At 36.6% G+C, this 16,189-nt stretch overlaps 2 protein-coding genes across 3 annotated transcripts; both read right to left on the reverse strand.

The window, feature by feature from the left end:
- Positions 1-5,364: 5,364 nt before the first annotated feature.
- Positions 5,365-11,996, reverse strand: gask1b (golgi associated kinase 1B). Its single transcript, XM_058797593.1, has 5 exons — positions 11,775-11,996; positions 10,270-11,278; positions 8,843-9,051; positions 8,486-8,712; positions 5,365-7,676 (listed from the first exon to the last, which is right to left on the reverse strand). Exons 2-5 carry the CDS (start codon positions 11,069-11,071, stop codon positions 7,469-7,471), a joined length of 1,446 nt encoding a protein of 481 aa, XP_058653576.1. The 5' UTR covers positions 11,072-11,278; positions 11,775-11,996; the 3' UTR covers positions 5,365-7,468.
- Positions 11,997-12,136: 140 nt separating this feature from the next.
- On the reverse strand, positions 12,137-16,186 carry tmem144b (transmembrane protein 144b). 2 transcript variants are annotated; one of them, XM_058797595.1, is made up of 12 exons: positions 16,043-16,186; positions 15,718-15,840; positions 15,526-15,648; positions 15,351-15,450; positions 14,564-14,644; positions 13,988-14,069; positions 13,777-13,850; positions 13,360-13,478; positions 13,134-13,253; positions 12,814-12,911; positions 12,667-12,720; positions 12,137-12,424 (listed from the first exon to the last, which is right to left on the reverse strand). In XM_058797595.1, the coding sequence occupies exons 1-12, from the start codon at positions 16,104-16,106 to the stop codon at positions 12,341-12,343; spliced, it is 1,122 nt and encodes a 373-aa protein (XP_058653578.1). In that variant the 5' UTR covers positions 16,107-16,186; the 3' UTR covers positions 12,137-12,340. The 2 variants fall into 2 exon arrangements, with proteins under 2 accessions (XP_058653578.1, XP_058653577.1); XM_058797594.1 differs by having other exon boundaries at positions 12,663-12,720.
- Between the last annotated feature and the right edge of the window lie 3 nt (positions 16,187-16,189).

Raw genomic sequence — 16,189 nt, forward strand, 5'->3', positions numbered from 1 at the left:
GCACGTAAACACAGCGCAGCACGTATACTTTCTATAATGGCGCTAGGATGACGCGGAGGGGAAGAATTGTTGAATAAAGTCGTTATTTTTGTTGTCTTTGCACCCAAAATGTATGCTGTACTTACTACTTTCTGTGCCTTGACTATGTACCCTTGCTGTTAGTGGTGGGTCAGAAAGCTCACAGATTTAATCAAAAATATCTTAATTTGCGTTCCAAAGATGAACAAAGGTCTTACTGGTTTGGAACAACATGAGGGTTAGTAATTAATGACATAATTTTTTTATTATTATGAAGAATTTTCATTTTTGGGTGAACTATCCCTTTAAAGCTTCTTTATGGGCCATAAAATGGCAATAAAGACTGCTTATTTTTAAGAATGTATGGTGCCAGTTCTGTCACATCAATAATAGCAGGTCTCAGGATGTGTGGTAACCATTTATGTTTGACGTCATTAACATCCAAGCACCAAATTTGATTTGATAGCTGTGACAAAGGAACACATTTGCAGTGAATTATTATTTATGATTCATTTTCTGTCTGTTCGGAGCTTGGCATGACGTACATGTTTACCATGAACTGCTGTTTCATGAAGAAGATCTGCATGAAGCTCTCTTTTTGTGTTCCATGAAAAAAAAAAAAAAAGAAAATTCAGGAAATAGGGTTGGAACAACATGAAGTTAAACTTCATGTTGGGGTGAACTGTTCTTTTAAGATCAAATCGATGTGTTTACTTCCACCCAAATTAACTTTCATATTAGTTTCTGTGGTCAGGGAAGAGTTAAATGGCTTGCATCCTACTGTTAGATCTGACAGCTGCACACAGTCCCCAAAGAGAGATTATTTTTGACAAACTGAATGGAACAACTGAAGGAAACCTGGCTATCTGCCTCAGGCGTGTTGTGCTGTTTTTACACGCAGATAGCATCTTTCCAAGCTAAAAACCCATGACCAACATGCATCTCAGCAAACATCAACAGTGGAACAATTGCAAACCTCCTTTATCTCATCACAAAGTGCATTTTCAGGCTATAACATGCCCTGATATTTGATTTAATCTCCTTTTTTTCGCCCATCTGTTTTATTCGTTTCATTTTTGGCTACACATAGAGCACGTTAATGTTGAGCAAGACTCATATTCCAGATGGGAAACTGAGGGGGGCTAATGTGCCCATGTTATGTCTAGAGCCGCCTGTTTTTGTGCAGAGGTATGAGCTCCCATCGCCGCTTCTGTTCTATCTGATGCTTTCTACCCGTCAAACTCTTACTGTACATCTGTCTGCCAACCAGGTGGGATGTTGCTGGGGTGATGTTGTCATAGCAACAATGAAAAGAAGGAAGAAAAAAAGTTAGACAGCGAGTAGCAGTGTAAAATTCCTTTCCATACTTACACATGCTTGAGAAATGGAGCAGGTCAGCTGGTGCAGGCAAATGAGAGGAGGATTTTAGGACACAAAAATGTGAGATGTCAGTCTAATTTAAAAAAAAAAATGTTCTGGGTATTATAGTTACAAGAATGAAAGAAATGGCATGGAAAGGTCTTCTAAATTAATGTTCAGCTGTCTTTTATAAGTCTGGTTAAGGTCACAAGCTATGTTAGAACTATAAAGAGGGAGAAATGGAGAATAATGGCTTATTTGACAGAGGGGAAAATGGTGGTAATATTCTAGCAAAAGAAGTTATCAGAGCAACTGGTATAAAAGCTTCCTTGTTAGGATATGAAATGAGGGGAAGAAAAAGTGGAAATGGTCCTTCGATGACATACAGGGTGGCAAGCAACTTGGCATGTTTTACACTGTTCTTAAACTCTACTGAAGAAACAGACAGGAAGTGATTAGATTGGAATCATTGTGTCAGCTGAAAGGAATTTCATTGCCTTTCAAACATTGAAATAAAATGAGGTCATATGTAAAATCAGCTTTCAAAAGATGCTTCTTTCCATTCCTATTATGGTATGCTGCATTTGATATGATGCAAACAGCACTTCCCTGTGGATTTACAGTGAAAAAAAAAATAATAATTCTGTACTACAATTTCGATCAAACATTCTATTGAGAAAACATCTGCAGGAAGGAAAATTACATTGTTTTAGCAGGGATGGCGAACATTGGCACTCGAGTGTTTCACAAGTGTTTGCATATCATCAAGATGAGTAGAGGTGATTTGACATTCCAAAAGAGCTGGTTTTGTCCTGCGAAGTGTGTGGCAAGACACAGCAAGTCTACTGTGCAGAGCAGATACATCTGAAATGCATTCTGGGTAGCGCTGCCAAACATTAAGTATTTTCACACTTATAAAAGAACCCTTGTGTGAGCTTATTTCTGTGGGTAAGTATGTGTCTGTACACTTTTAAAAGGGTTCAGACTTTAAGCTCTGAGAACTGACTGCCTGGAAAACCAAAACGCAAATGAGAAAGGGAACAGCAAAGAAAAGAAGACAGCTGAACTCAGCTGCACTCAAACTGAATGATTCCTAGCATGAAAATAAACTTAATAGCTGTTTAGGGGCTACAGTGAATACAGAACCAAACACGTAAATCTGATGACAAACTTTAAAGTTGGCTTGAAAAAGCCAGGCCAAATATTTGAAAATGTTTTAAAAGTTTGAAGTAGTTTTAAAGTTTAAAGTGCAAATGTTTTGAAGACAATAAAAAAATGACAGACAAACAGACAGACAGACAGAGAGAGAGAGAGAGAGAGAGAGAGAGAGAGATTAACACATTTAATCATGCTGTTAACATGATTTCGCACATTGCAAGCATTATTTAACATTTTGCTAGCATGGTTTAACATGTTGTTAACATGACTTAACCCTCTGGAGTCTGAGGGTCTTTTGAGGCCCTGGAGAAATTTTGACATTCCCTGATAATTGTGTTTTTTCGGTATCTTAAAATAATATTAATGGCTAAGGTCTGATAACACTGTATTCAGAACGAACTGGGCTACAATAATATGTGACCAGCATGAATGTACATGTCTGTGCTTTTGAGAAAACAATGTTTATGCGTGGTTAGCAGTGTTGGGCACGTTACTTTAAAAAAGTAATTCGTTATAGTTACTAGTTACTTCTCACAAATAGTAACTGAGTTAGTAACTGAGTTACATCATTATAAAAGTAACTAATTACCAGGGAAAGTAACTATTGCGTTACTTTTTAAAAAATGTTCAAATGTCAAATAACTTTGGATGCCCCCAATATTAAATATGTTAAATTAATGAAATGGACACTAAAAAGAATAAATTATTATTATAAAACATTGTACATTAATCTACACTATTTATCTACTGACACTTATTATCAGTCAGTCAAGCATTATAATATAATATTATGACAATTTAATATTATATGATGATAGAACTTTAGTAATTAGAATAACCAAGTATGAATGCATATTTGTCATCAATATAAAACGCATAAGGATTAATGAGCTGCTGGGTTCATGAATATTAATCACGTTATCTGCGTTCGCTCGAATTGATTTGCTGAAATCAAAACAGGGACGATAATAGGTGAGCGCCAGCCAATGAGATTGTCGTTTGCGCATTAGTTCCGCCCACTACCAGAGAAACCGGCAGTTCTTAAAAGCTGAAGAATTCCAAAGGAACTCCGTTATTTTGACAGGAAAATACAACAAAGAATATCGTTTACATGTAGCGCGTCAATTCTGCATGTTATGAAAGACTCTCGTGCTCTGTATCTTTCTTTGCGTGCGTGTATGTGAGAGAAAGCAACGGCGAGTCGTGCGCCTTCACACTAGAGTTTATGATACGTCAAATAGGCTACAGCTACACTGCGAATCCATTCAGATGAACTGAAAAAAATAAATTCTAATAATATAATATAGTAACGCCACATTTTATTGTCAGTAACGGTAACGGCGTTGTAACGGGGGAAACAGTAATTCGTTTGATTACTCGTTACTGAAAAAAATAACGCCGTTAGTAACGCCGTTTATTTATAACGCCGCTATTCCCATCACTGGTGGTTAGTGAAAAACTAAATTTTTAAAGTCACTGAAATAAGGCCATAAAACACATACAGAATATTTGTTCACAAGACTTATGAGAACTGGACGTGGTAGACTAGAGTTTTTGTTACAAAATGATGTGAAAATTATCCTGTTCATTACTTCACAGAAAACAATATATTGATTTAACATTTGTAAAACATGTTTTATGATAGAATGCCCTCATGCGAGGGCGTGACAATGGCCATGAATATTTAGTGATTCACACCTGAGAGACAAAGGGCCACCCATAATAGGCCATCAATATGAATGTGACTGAGCCGAGGCAGGTGAGAAAGTGTGTGAGGAGAGTAAAATAATGTGGGTTTTTGATTATTATTTGTATTTTATTTGCAATACAGTATAATAAAAATAAACACAGAAGGTCAAGGACACATGATCGATACCGATCTGAACACTGAGACTTGAAGAGTAACACATCTTTGTGCCAAACATTCATTCATAGTGTTAACACACACACTACTTTTATATCTTGTGGTTTTATATGTTATAAAACATTAAACAAACATCCTGGCATTGTGAAGCATTTAGACAATGAAATGACACATATTTCAAAATGTTTCACTTGATTTCATTAATGTAGTCAGGAATTATAGTTTGGGAAAAGTCTAACTAGTAAAATGTGTACAAGTTATGTCACAATAACACAATAACAACAGATGCAAGTAATCTTATAGGCTACTCATCAGAGTGATATCCTCCACTGGATCCAGCTGCACGACACATCGCGTTGTGTTCTTCTTCTTCTTTTGAGGTAAATTCAGGGTTATTCCTCTCAGCGCGTCTTCTTCCAAAAACAAAAAGCTATTTGCTACTGCTAATGCATACAGCGATACGGTGCTGTTAGTATTTAAGATATACTGCTGCTGCACAAATAGCATATGTGACCTGTGCTGGCAAAATGTTTCAAAAATTAATTATTTTTATTATCACATTCCGCTCCATTAAAATACCTTTGACTGAGCTACACCAGTCTGAAGTAGACGAAGTCAGTTCTGAGAAAAAACAAGTTAAAGTTTTCTGAAGGTTCCAAAGCAAAATCACCTAGAAACATTGCATTGTTTCCTCCACTTCCTTTCTTAATATTAATTACTATATCACAATATAGCCATTTTTTTATTTTATCTTTGTTATTAAAAATAAGAACAGATGCAAAAAATAACACCAACAACAGTAGAACAAATATAAGAAAGAAACAAATAGGCATAGTGCATTACTTTTTTCATTTTACATCTAAACAAAAGCATTCAAGTAAGAAAAGCAAATAATCATTTGTAAAAATCACTTCACCGTGTTTATTACAAATAAAATGATTATTAAAACCACAAAAGCAGTTCAATCAAGAGCAGTGATCTTTTCTTTTATTGTTAGATTAACATTAATGAGACAGACGGCCTATATAGTAAGTCCTATTGTACTGCACGGATCTGATATGTGTTACACATCAGATGTTTTTCCCAACGGTTCACCAAACATTCACTTAAGACATAACAGATTATGTTTACAGTACTTAAATACTGTAATTCTATGTATACAGTCTGTGTGTATATTTATCGGGATCATGCACTAGTGGAAGCACATTTACAGTACTGTATGTGCGCGATTCATATATCAGTCAGCAGCAGCGCAAGAAGCAAGCAGAGAAAAAGGCACTCCTCTCAGAAAATGTACAAATAAAGATCATTTTAGATGTTTAGTTACTATTTGGAGCATTGGGATCACTAGACGAGGGCTTAATGAACTCAAAACCTGAAATTTGACTAAAATCTATGTTTTTCACTTTTTTGTGTCTGTAGCTCAAAATTAACCCATGCGCATTTTGCCAGCACGGTTCACATATAAAATAACCCGTAGCAGATCTATACAGGTGGGGCTGGGGAAGGTGGAGGGTTTCAGAGAAACTCTGAAAGCGCACTGCAAAATGCTCAATTGAATGCTAACCAGCCATTTAAAGGAACACTCCACTTTTCTTGGAAATAGGCTCATTCTCCAACTCCCCCAGAGTTAATAAGTTGAGTTTTACCGTTTTGGAATCTATTCAGCTGATCTCCGGGTCTGGCAATAGCACTTTTAGCATAGCTTAGCATAGATCGTTGAATCCGATTAGACCAGTAGCATCGCGTTCAAAAATGACCAAAGTTTCAATATTTTTTATATTTAAAACTTGACTCTTCTGTAGTTATATCGTGTTCTAAGACCGGCAGAAAATGAAAAGTTGCGATTTTCTAGGCCAATATGATTAGGAACAATACTCCCATTCTGGCGTAATAATCACTAATTTGGTCATTTTTGAACGCGATGCTAGTGGTCTAATCGGTTTCAATGATCTATGCTAAGCTATGCTAAAAGTGCTATCGCCAGACCCGGACATCGGCTGAATAGATTCCAAAACGGTAAAACTCAACTTATTAACATGTTAGCATCATAATCAGCCAATCAGTATCAAATGTTCAGACATACCATGGTGTATAAAGTACTTTTCAAACCATTTCAAAGATTATAAGATTTTCTCAAACTTGACAAACAGTGGTGCTACCAATTCATGTAATATTGAAATGATTTTGTGATGAACTGAAATGCAACACTTTTATTCTATATACTGTATGTATACTTTTTTTCTTTTTACAAAGGCAAACAACATAATACAAAAACAAACACTTCTGAGAGCACAATGAATACTGCCATTCATATGAAAGAAGATTCATATCATCTTCACAGTGATAAACACAAGTGCAACTTTAATAGATTTAACGATGCTGGAACCATCATCATGAACACCAAAGCAGAAAAAAATATGTGCAGATTATAGCAGAAATGTTCATATAAAGCTGTATTGTAGATTGAAATTAATAACTGACTGAAACTACTTATTGAGCGGAACATGCATTGATTATAAAATTGGAATTTTAAAGTGCTTTGGTATTGTTTATGGAATAGCACACACTCTAAAACAGGTGTCCTGAGAAATTGCACTGATCTCTGTGATAACCTTACAGCTCTGTAAACATCAAAACAGACTAGCTGTGGGACATCGATGTGCAGCTAACCAAAAGACTCAGTTTGAGCATTCAGATTGCTTACATCAGGTTTGCTGACATGTCATTAGTGGGCGGGATTTTGGACAGAAGAGGCAGTTGAATTCAGAAGCTAAGGCTGGTAGAAGTTAACGAAACATCATATCACTTACAGTGCCTTTATCTTGTGGAATGTCAGTAGTGCCAAAAATTAGCCCTATAACTATCATTTCTTCTCGTCTTAAACGGGAGAAGCACTTACAACACCACAAAGTGCTCTTAATTTCTGTAGTGCATAGAATTTTGACTGAAAGTGTTTCAATTCAGCAGGTCTTCATTGGCATACTAATCTGTCGAAAACATCAACGTTCATTGGAAACCAAAAGGTTGGTGGTTCGTCTTACACATTGAAAGCTGAAGCACCATCTGTCAAGAGTTCATAGGTACTACTTTAACCCCATGAGCATTAATGTACGTGAGCAAGACTTTGGCTCTTCTCTCAATTACGTCAATGAGTTTTTCAATGCCTTGACGGCCACCCTGACTGTCCCAGTACTGCTGGTCGAGAAACAGCGATTGCAGGAGCTTTTCCCTGAGACGCTGAGACCTCAACACTGACAAAGACTGATCTGGTAGCCTGAAAGGGAAAAAAATATTAAAGGAATATATATGGTAATGCACTCCAAAATTATTGAAACAAAGTTATCCACTTTTTTTTTTTTTTTTTTTATAAAGTACAACATAAAATATCATTATATATTTTCACAATCCCCTCAAACTAAATTGTATTGCTTACTGCCATATTATGTAATACCCAGCTGTAATGCAGATAACATGCAAGTAGTGATCCTCAAACACAGCAATGGCCCATCGTTTCTTCTGATTTATGTTATTGCACAAGTGAGCTTGCGTTCCCAGAGATATCACATTTGCAGCATTGCCAGCAGAATCTCTTAGCTCAGACAGCACGTGTCAGATTGTTGGCGTATGAATTTGCTTACGTCTTCAGTGCTGTTGTGGAGGTGTTGGCTTACTGAAAGCCCAAACTCGTGGCCTCACCGAAATGAATTCAGTTGCAGTCTTAGTTGCAGCAATTACAAACCACCTCAGATTGTCCGTCAAGAACGAGAACAGAAGACGCCCAAAATTATATTTCATTTAAAACCATAATGTCTACGTTAACCTGATAACCTGTGGTGACTTGTAATTTAATCAAACAAACTGTAAGGATTCATTCTTTGAGGAAATAAGTTTGAAATTTCACTTAACTAAATCTTTGGCAAGGCATTTTATTTGAAACTGAATACAAGTATGTGTGAATGACCTGTTTTTAAAAAGAACATTTGCGCAGTATCTCTGCAAAATCTCTGTGATGTTGACACAATGTTATTATAAGATACAAATGAAAAATCAAGTGGTCATATTTGAACTCTAACTCTTACTCACTCTTTGATTCCCTCTAGTAGCCTGAAATTCAGATTCCCCTCATCTCGGTCAAAGTAGCCCTTGTTGTTGAAGAAAACCAGGCGGTGTGGGTCATGTTTACGGTGGACTATGTGTCTCAGCTCTATGCTGTCCTTGTCTCTACATTCTTCATGGTGACCAAGCTCCACACAGGTGTCCTCTGGGCGAGGCTTGAATCCACAGCAGTTTTTGTCTAGACGTTCATAAATCTGAAAAGAAACAATCTTTTTGCTTTAAGGATTTAAGGTACAATAAAATGTTTCAGTTGTTTTTCTGAACAAATGTTGCTTATCAACAAAGTTGCAATGCAGAAAGACACTACTGATAAAAATGGAGTACCTGCAGGAGGAAATCAAAGACTACCAGCTTGCTCCATTCGTGGTGGTGGATGCTGGTGCAGCTCCACTCTGGTTTAGGTATGACGCCCCGATGCCAGCACTTGTGTTTGAGAGAGGTTTGATATGAGCCCCAGTTCAACCTTTCAGAAGGTTGATCTACTACTGGGCTTAAAGAAGGATCCCACAAAACCACTGGACAAGGCTGACCATCTGAAACAAGATTAATATGTATACATTCAGCAGTCAGCATCAGTCGTACTTGCTTTGTCAAAAGCTCATGACAGCTTTTGGTTACACTGAAAAGGCGTTTCTCAGAAGTTACTTCACTTTTTTAGCAACGCATTTTACAATGACTTTAAATCAAAATATGATTTAAAAAAAAAAAAAAAAAAGTAAATAACATTGGTTTGACATTTTTAATCTAATGTAATGATACATTTTCCCTCGGTTTCACAGACAAGGCTTAAGCCTAGTCTCAGACTAAAATGTAATTCTAAACTGTTTCAACTGAAAGAAAATTGCATTGACTGATCTTAAAATATATCAGTGCCTTGGTTTTGTCTCAAAAAGATGCACACCAGTAATGTTTTCTTCTAAGGCATGTTAATAAAAATGTATTATATTTCCTAATAGAACTATGGCCTAATCCTGGCTTAGTTTAAGCCCTGTCTGTGAAACTAGGCCTTTAAGTGTGATGTACAGTAGGCTAAATTTCCAGATACTTTTTTGGTACACTTTCCCCCTGTTTCACAGACACAGCTTAAGCCTAGTCCCAGACTAAAATGTAAGTCTGAGCTGTTTCAACTGAAAGAAACTTGCACTAATTGATCTTAAAATATAAGAACGTCTTTTTTTGTCTCAGGATAGACACCAGTAATGTTTTAATATATATATATGTTAATAAAATAAAGAATATGAATATAAAGATATGTTAATAAAAATGTATTATATTTCCTAACTGAACTATGGCCTAATCCTGGTTTAGTCTAAACCCTGTCTGTGAAACCAGGCCTATATTCTTTACTAACTTAATCCAAGATGAAAAAATGCAGTGTCTGCTACTAAAATTATTAAATAAATACAATAAAACATAAAATAAAATAAAAATAATTAAAAAAATATGTATGCATGTATATATATATATATATATATATATATATATATATATATATATATATATATATATATATATATATATAAAGTTTTAGGTTTAATTAAATACAAAGGGAAACACTAAAATGGGGTAAAAACAATTTTCACTCAAAAATTGTTAGCAAATTTCAAAGAACAGGGAAGTAGCCTACCATTGAATTAAACGTGCAATTTTTTAAGTAGAAAGGCTAAAATAGTATTTTCTTGAAGTACGTACTCTAGTAATCTTTGTTTTATTTAAAACTTTGGAAAAAAAGGTTATACAGTGAACACTACCTCCAAGAGAGTGGAATCGTCTGCTGACAGCTGGCAAAGTTCTGTTCAGTCCTAAGATCCTGTCCAGATGAAAGGCGAACACCTCACTCATGTCCAAGGGTCGCTTGACAATACCGCAACATTTACGACACTCACCAACGTCGTCTGTGCCATTTGTCGCACTTTTAAATAAAATTAAAGAAGAGAAGCCCTGAGGTGACACTTCATCAATTTGCGTAATTTTACTATCGGCTAGAAAGCGCATGGCAGTGATATCGTCATTACTGAACCATGGAGGAGCTCTTTCACTGTATATCCTTATAGTTGAATAACCAGTATCACTGCCACCAAGCTCAGAATATCCCAGTCGTTTGTTAACGGTGCTTATATTGTGCCCCGCGTCCTTCGCTTTGCCCTGTGTGACACCCTGCTGTCTCACTTTAACTTTCTTTCTCCGGAGTTTGGGTCGCACTGTGCCCCTGATGATGGCCGGTTTGTGCCGCTTAGATCTGAGTGTTATATACACCACATTAGACCTGGTCGGGCTCACAGATTCATTCACCTCCCCTTCAGCGGGGTCCTGGTCATTTTTACTCTGAGAATAAACGCTATTTCCAGTCCACAGATCAGGACGTTTGTCCTGGCGAGTAGACGTGCGACTAACATGAACGGTGAAAAACAAATAAACAAAACACACTACAACTATAATCAAATACTTCCGAACGGCAGAATATTTCCAACAGTTGCAGACTTTCAAAAACGACACTGACAAATAAATCAAAGAGTCCCAGACATTTCTAGGACGAGTCGAATGCGTATCCATTGGTACGAGTGTCTGCGCATGATTAAGTCGATTTTCTTTTATCCACGTTGGAATAGCGTTCGTTTACATATTGATGGTAGACAGGAGCTCCAGATGGTCCGCTCAGCGCAGCCGCTCCAGCATGAATGAGACAACTGTCCCGATGTCGGATCAGCTGAGATAACAGTCCCAAACGAACAAGAATGTCGCTTGTCCTATACGCCCCATCTGCAAGCGCAAGAGACTAGAGCGCTGTCATTACAAACTACACCAGTCACATTTTCCATATAATGTAGGCTATAGACTATATTTCTGTGTAGCCTACATATCATAGCTAGCCCTCCTGAGAAGAATCCATCTGACAAAACAGCATATGCTTTGCTGGTTTTAGTGTGGTTTGGGGGGCCAAAGTCGACCAGCAAACCAGATAAAGCTGGTTTATGTTATGTATTTTTATTTTCTTAGTGAGGGTGAGAGCTGATCTCTGGCTGGAAAACATAAGTTTCAGAAGGGTTTAAGGCACTTCTGACCAACAAAACCTTCTGACCCCCAGCTTGGTCCAGCTGAGAGACCCTCTTAATTCAGCAAGCCATTTTAGGCCGATTTATTTTATGCTGATAAATTACAAAACAGGAAAGCTCATCAAACAGGTCTGTCAGGAAGGCCTTAAAAATGAATTATAATAGCATATTTCACCAGGAAGATGATGCTTGTGCACACCTACCTATAAACAATGTTGTTATGTCATGTTCTGTACTTGAATTTACCGGTGTCAATCTGTGAAGCAATAACATGCAATAATGATGGGCTCCAGTAAAGAAAACAGGATACAGGAACAACAGTGCAGACTATGTGGTCATTTATGTACATCAGGAATGCATGGTTTTAAACTGTAGCGATTTTGACTGTAGGCATACACCTATCTTTATAAATGCTTGTCCAACCTTTGTCAGTCGGTCAATCTGCTGAGGGTCTTATTGGAGACATGAAATGTCATCGGTCAAAAAAATCTTGGACCCAGATGAAAAGCTTCAGACTCAATTGAGAAAATACAACAAATATAAACACAAAGCTATACACACAGCCTATAGCCAGAAAGGGGAAACGGTTTAATCCATATATGTGTGAACTTACACAACACCCAAAATTAATTTTGATCGCAATTAGAATGCTAGAGCAAGAAATGTGCAAATCACATCAAGGGCTACTAAGCAACTGCAGAGGCCTTATGCAAGTTTGGCTTAAAACTTGATCCACCATTGCCATCTTGTGGTAACGTAATGTACAGACTCAAATCGTTGAATAGGTGGTTAACAGGGAGCCAGCCAGAACACCACAAGACGCCAAAGCAAACAGCAGCAAGTTCCCAAGTCCCTGAGGAAATAAAAACAGTTTGTTAGGACAGCCTAAACAGAAGTTGACTCTACTTAATTTCTTTATTATTACGAGTAATGAATCAATATTAAAATAAAAACAATAGCTGTTTCAATACATTGTGTTTTCGGAAGTTAAAATCGACACAAATACTCAAGTTCATTTGAAAAAGTGTCAAGCTAGGTCATATCAAAATGCCATCTGAAACACTGAATGAATACAAACAGTTGTGTGTTACCTACTTTGACCTCTTTAAATACCACACTTCCCCACAGAGCAGCTACTAGGCCATAACCCTGAAAGCAAAGTAGAACACACTATCATTACATACGATTTGCAATGCAAGGTGAATGAGGACATGAAAGATTTTTTTTTTCCATGATACTTACAGCATTAATTATAGGGAATGTGATCACTGCTCTAAGGTAGTAATTTGCCATAAGCCAGGCATATGTGGCTAATCCCCACATCAGGCCACTCAAAAAACCTGCACGGAAGGAAGGTTGAGGAACACAGGAACTCAATATTCAGTAGAAAGGTGATGGAATCTCTGTAAATATTTTGTATTGCAAATGTATTGTGTTCAGTGCCTGATTGTACGCTGTACATGTAAATAAATATAATCACAACTGTGTTGGAGTTTCAATGCAACACGGTCCTTTCATCCAAGTTAAAATAAAGACGATGCAATAGAAAGCACATTAATTACCAGGTAAGATGGCTCTGGGATAAATCCGAGGCCTGTTCTTCATGACTGCACAGTAAGCAAGAAAATACACTGTGCTCATGAGGAAAATTCCACTGTAATGGGCAAAGCAGTAGTCAATTTCTGTAATGGATGGCAGAAAAAAGAAATAGCCCATTAAGTGCTTTTTAACATCTCATTAAGCTGTAGTACAACTGCATATCACTTTTAATTGAACTAATACACATACCATGCTGACTGGATCCAGTGAACATGCTTGAATTGATTGTGGCATGGACTTTAATATAGAAAACAGGCGCAAAAGAAGAACCATAAAGGACACCTGAAAATACGGCCAAGATGCAGCCACTGTAACGAAAGGATATCATGAAAACCCATAGATTTGATCTTCATCATCCAGATATTTTACAATACTAGAATCTAAAGCTGAAAATACCATAGATGTAAATTCAAAACTGTAATATAAAAAAAAAAATGCATTGATTGAAAAAAAATAAAACAAACCAAAAAAAAAAAAAGTGCAAGAATATTTTAGCACAGAAGTCGTCATCAAACAACAGACTTTCCAGTACAGTGTTGATGGACTATAAATCTGAGGAAAACTGCAAAAAAAAGAATGGAACTTGGAGGGCCTACAATGACTTACAACACTCTCTTGCTCTTTGGTGAAATTGTGTCCACCCATGAATCACTGGAGCTTGTGCTGTCTGGATTCCACCTCTAAAGACAGACGTGTGAATGCACGTGTACACAAAATCTCAGCAAAGATTTGTGTATCCAAGACATAATACACAAAACAATATTCTGCATAAACAATCATAATAACTCTTAATGAGGAAAAGCCCTAACAAACCTACCCTATCATCAATCAACAAAGGCATGAATTCGGTAGCTGTGCGTTTCTGAACATCACTTTTCACAAAGAAGAATATGATGGCACTGAAACAAAGACATGATTGTGTTACATAAAAACTGTACCACAGGGTTCTATCTCATAATAAATAAAAGGTAAGGATGTTTTTATTCCATATCCTATAAAATCAGATGGAACTGTGAATCCAATACAATGTGACTTCAGGTCTTAGGAGGAGATTTATCCTGCCTTACACAGTATATTACATTTTCAATTTCAGAGAAACTTTTAGGCGAGTAAAGACAGCAGCTCTTTGATCTCAAAAGGATCTTTATGAGGTGTAACTCCTAAATGAACTATAAATATTTTTGGGATGGAAATATTGTCTGACCAAATTAAATTAGTATGCCTGCAGCATTTCCTTACCATTGCCGTGTGTTTCGGCCATCCTTTTAAGGACACAAAATTACTATGTAAAATTTCAGTCTTCATTAACCAAAGAAATATCCTCTTAATGGTCTGCATTCAAATACTATGCACACAACTAATGCTTAAGGATATCACATTGCCTGCTCATTACCTTAGCAGACAAAGGCCAGCTCCACAAAAATCGTGTATCGGTTTGGATACTTCCTCTGAATGCAGACCAAACCAGCCAAACCTTAAAAGGAATGAATTAAAAGGTCTCATTATATTAACCAACAATGAACAGTTACATTATTAATCTTTGTTAAAGTAAGTTAATAAAAATACAACTGTTAATTGTTAGTTTATGTTAGCTCAGGTCCAATAATAATACATATTAACATTTACAACTTTTGATTTTTAGTCATGCATTAGTAAATGTCGGAATTTACATTAAAATTCATTAAATACTTTAGAAGCACTTTTTTGTTGTTAGTCCATGTTAACAAAACGTTAGAAAATGGAACCTCAATCTAAAGTGTTACAGCTTAGAATATTTTTTAAAAGTGCACTAAACCAGTGCAACAATACTTCTGAGAAAAAGTATGACTAAATTTCAAAATGGAATGCAAATAAACATTCAGATCACAGAACTTGTTACTTGATATTACAGATGAGCTTAAGTTAAAAAGAAGCACAAATAATATTAAACTAAACTTAAAAATGATCTGTTATCTGACATAAACTGCTAAACATTACATATTTAGCAATGATTTAAGCTGCATCAAGCAAAAGTTTTCTGTATTTTCCAGATGCTCATGTCAACAGTGAACTGCTTATCCAACTCAAATGGCATAAACTAGCCTGGGCCAGCATGGAAATCCATGTTCCAAAGTTTTACATCAGGAAATACAATTCATCTGTAGTTAAAGCCCTTTCTGTCAAACATCAGTCCGGCTTACCTTGAGCTTGCCCATCCAATTAACAATGCACTGGATCCCCAAAGCAAAATTCCAAGTCCAAGGCCAATAAACTTCACAACTGGGACTGCGGTTATATTTCCTGAGAGGTAAATCTGTTACAAATAACATCGGTATATTTTAAACACAGGTTTATTCACTCACACTCATGATTTACCAGTGGCCCAAAGTGCTCCTCCAAGCATAGCAGCAGGATGGGCTCCGGAGGGGCGAAACAATGTGTCTGCAACCAGTCCAACAAACCATATAGCTGAACAGCAAATCCACTGAAAAAACATTCCTGTAAAGACAACAGATTTTAGCACAAGGTCTTTCAAATGCTGGCTTGAAGCATAAAAGTTAAACTCACCATCACCGGTATCAACTGTTTTAACAGGAACGAAGTAACTTCCATACAAAAGCACTGCAATCACACAGGCCACAAAGCCATAAGTGGTGTCTGTACTACTGGCTTCATTAGAGGACAAGGGCTCTAGGTATAAAACAAAACTGAAGGTTGATTGCATGTATGCTTCAAAAAAGCATAATAACTGTCTGCAATAGAGCGACTGTTGATTTTAGTATAGCAATTTCCAAGCCTACACACCCAGAGGTGATACAGCAGCATAATGTCAGTCAACAATAGATCAATCAAAATATTTAACTTTGCTTTTAATATTTAACATTTAATATACCTTCAGCTGACAATGTGCTAAAGCATCTTCCAACAAAAAGCACAATTACAGCTAGTAAAGCCATCAGTGTCCTATTTTGCCCCTCACTCAGGGGATAAGCACTGCATTTGTTATTGTGGCAATGCAGTGAAGTGGTTTATTGTAAAC

The sequence above is a fragment of the Onychostoma macrolepis genome, chromosome 14 (genome assembly GCF_012432095.1).
Source record: "Onychostoma macrolepis isolate SWU-2019 chromosome 14, ASM1243209v1, whole genome shotgun sequence".
NCBI classification, from domain to species: domain Eukaryota; kingdom Metazoa; phylum Chordata; class Actinopteri; order Cypriniformes; family Cyprinidae; genus Onychostoma; species Onychostoma macrolepis.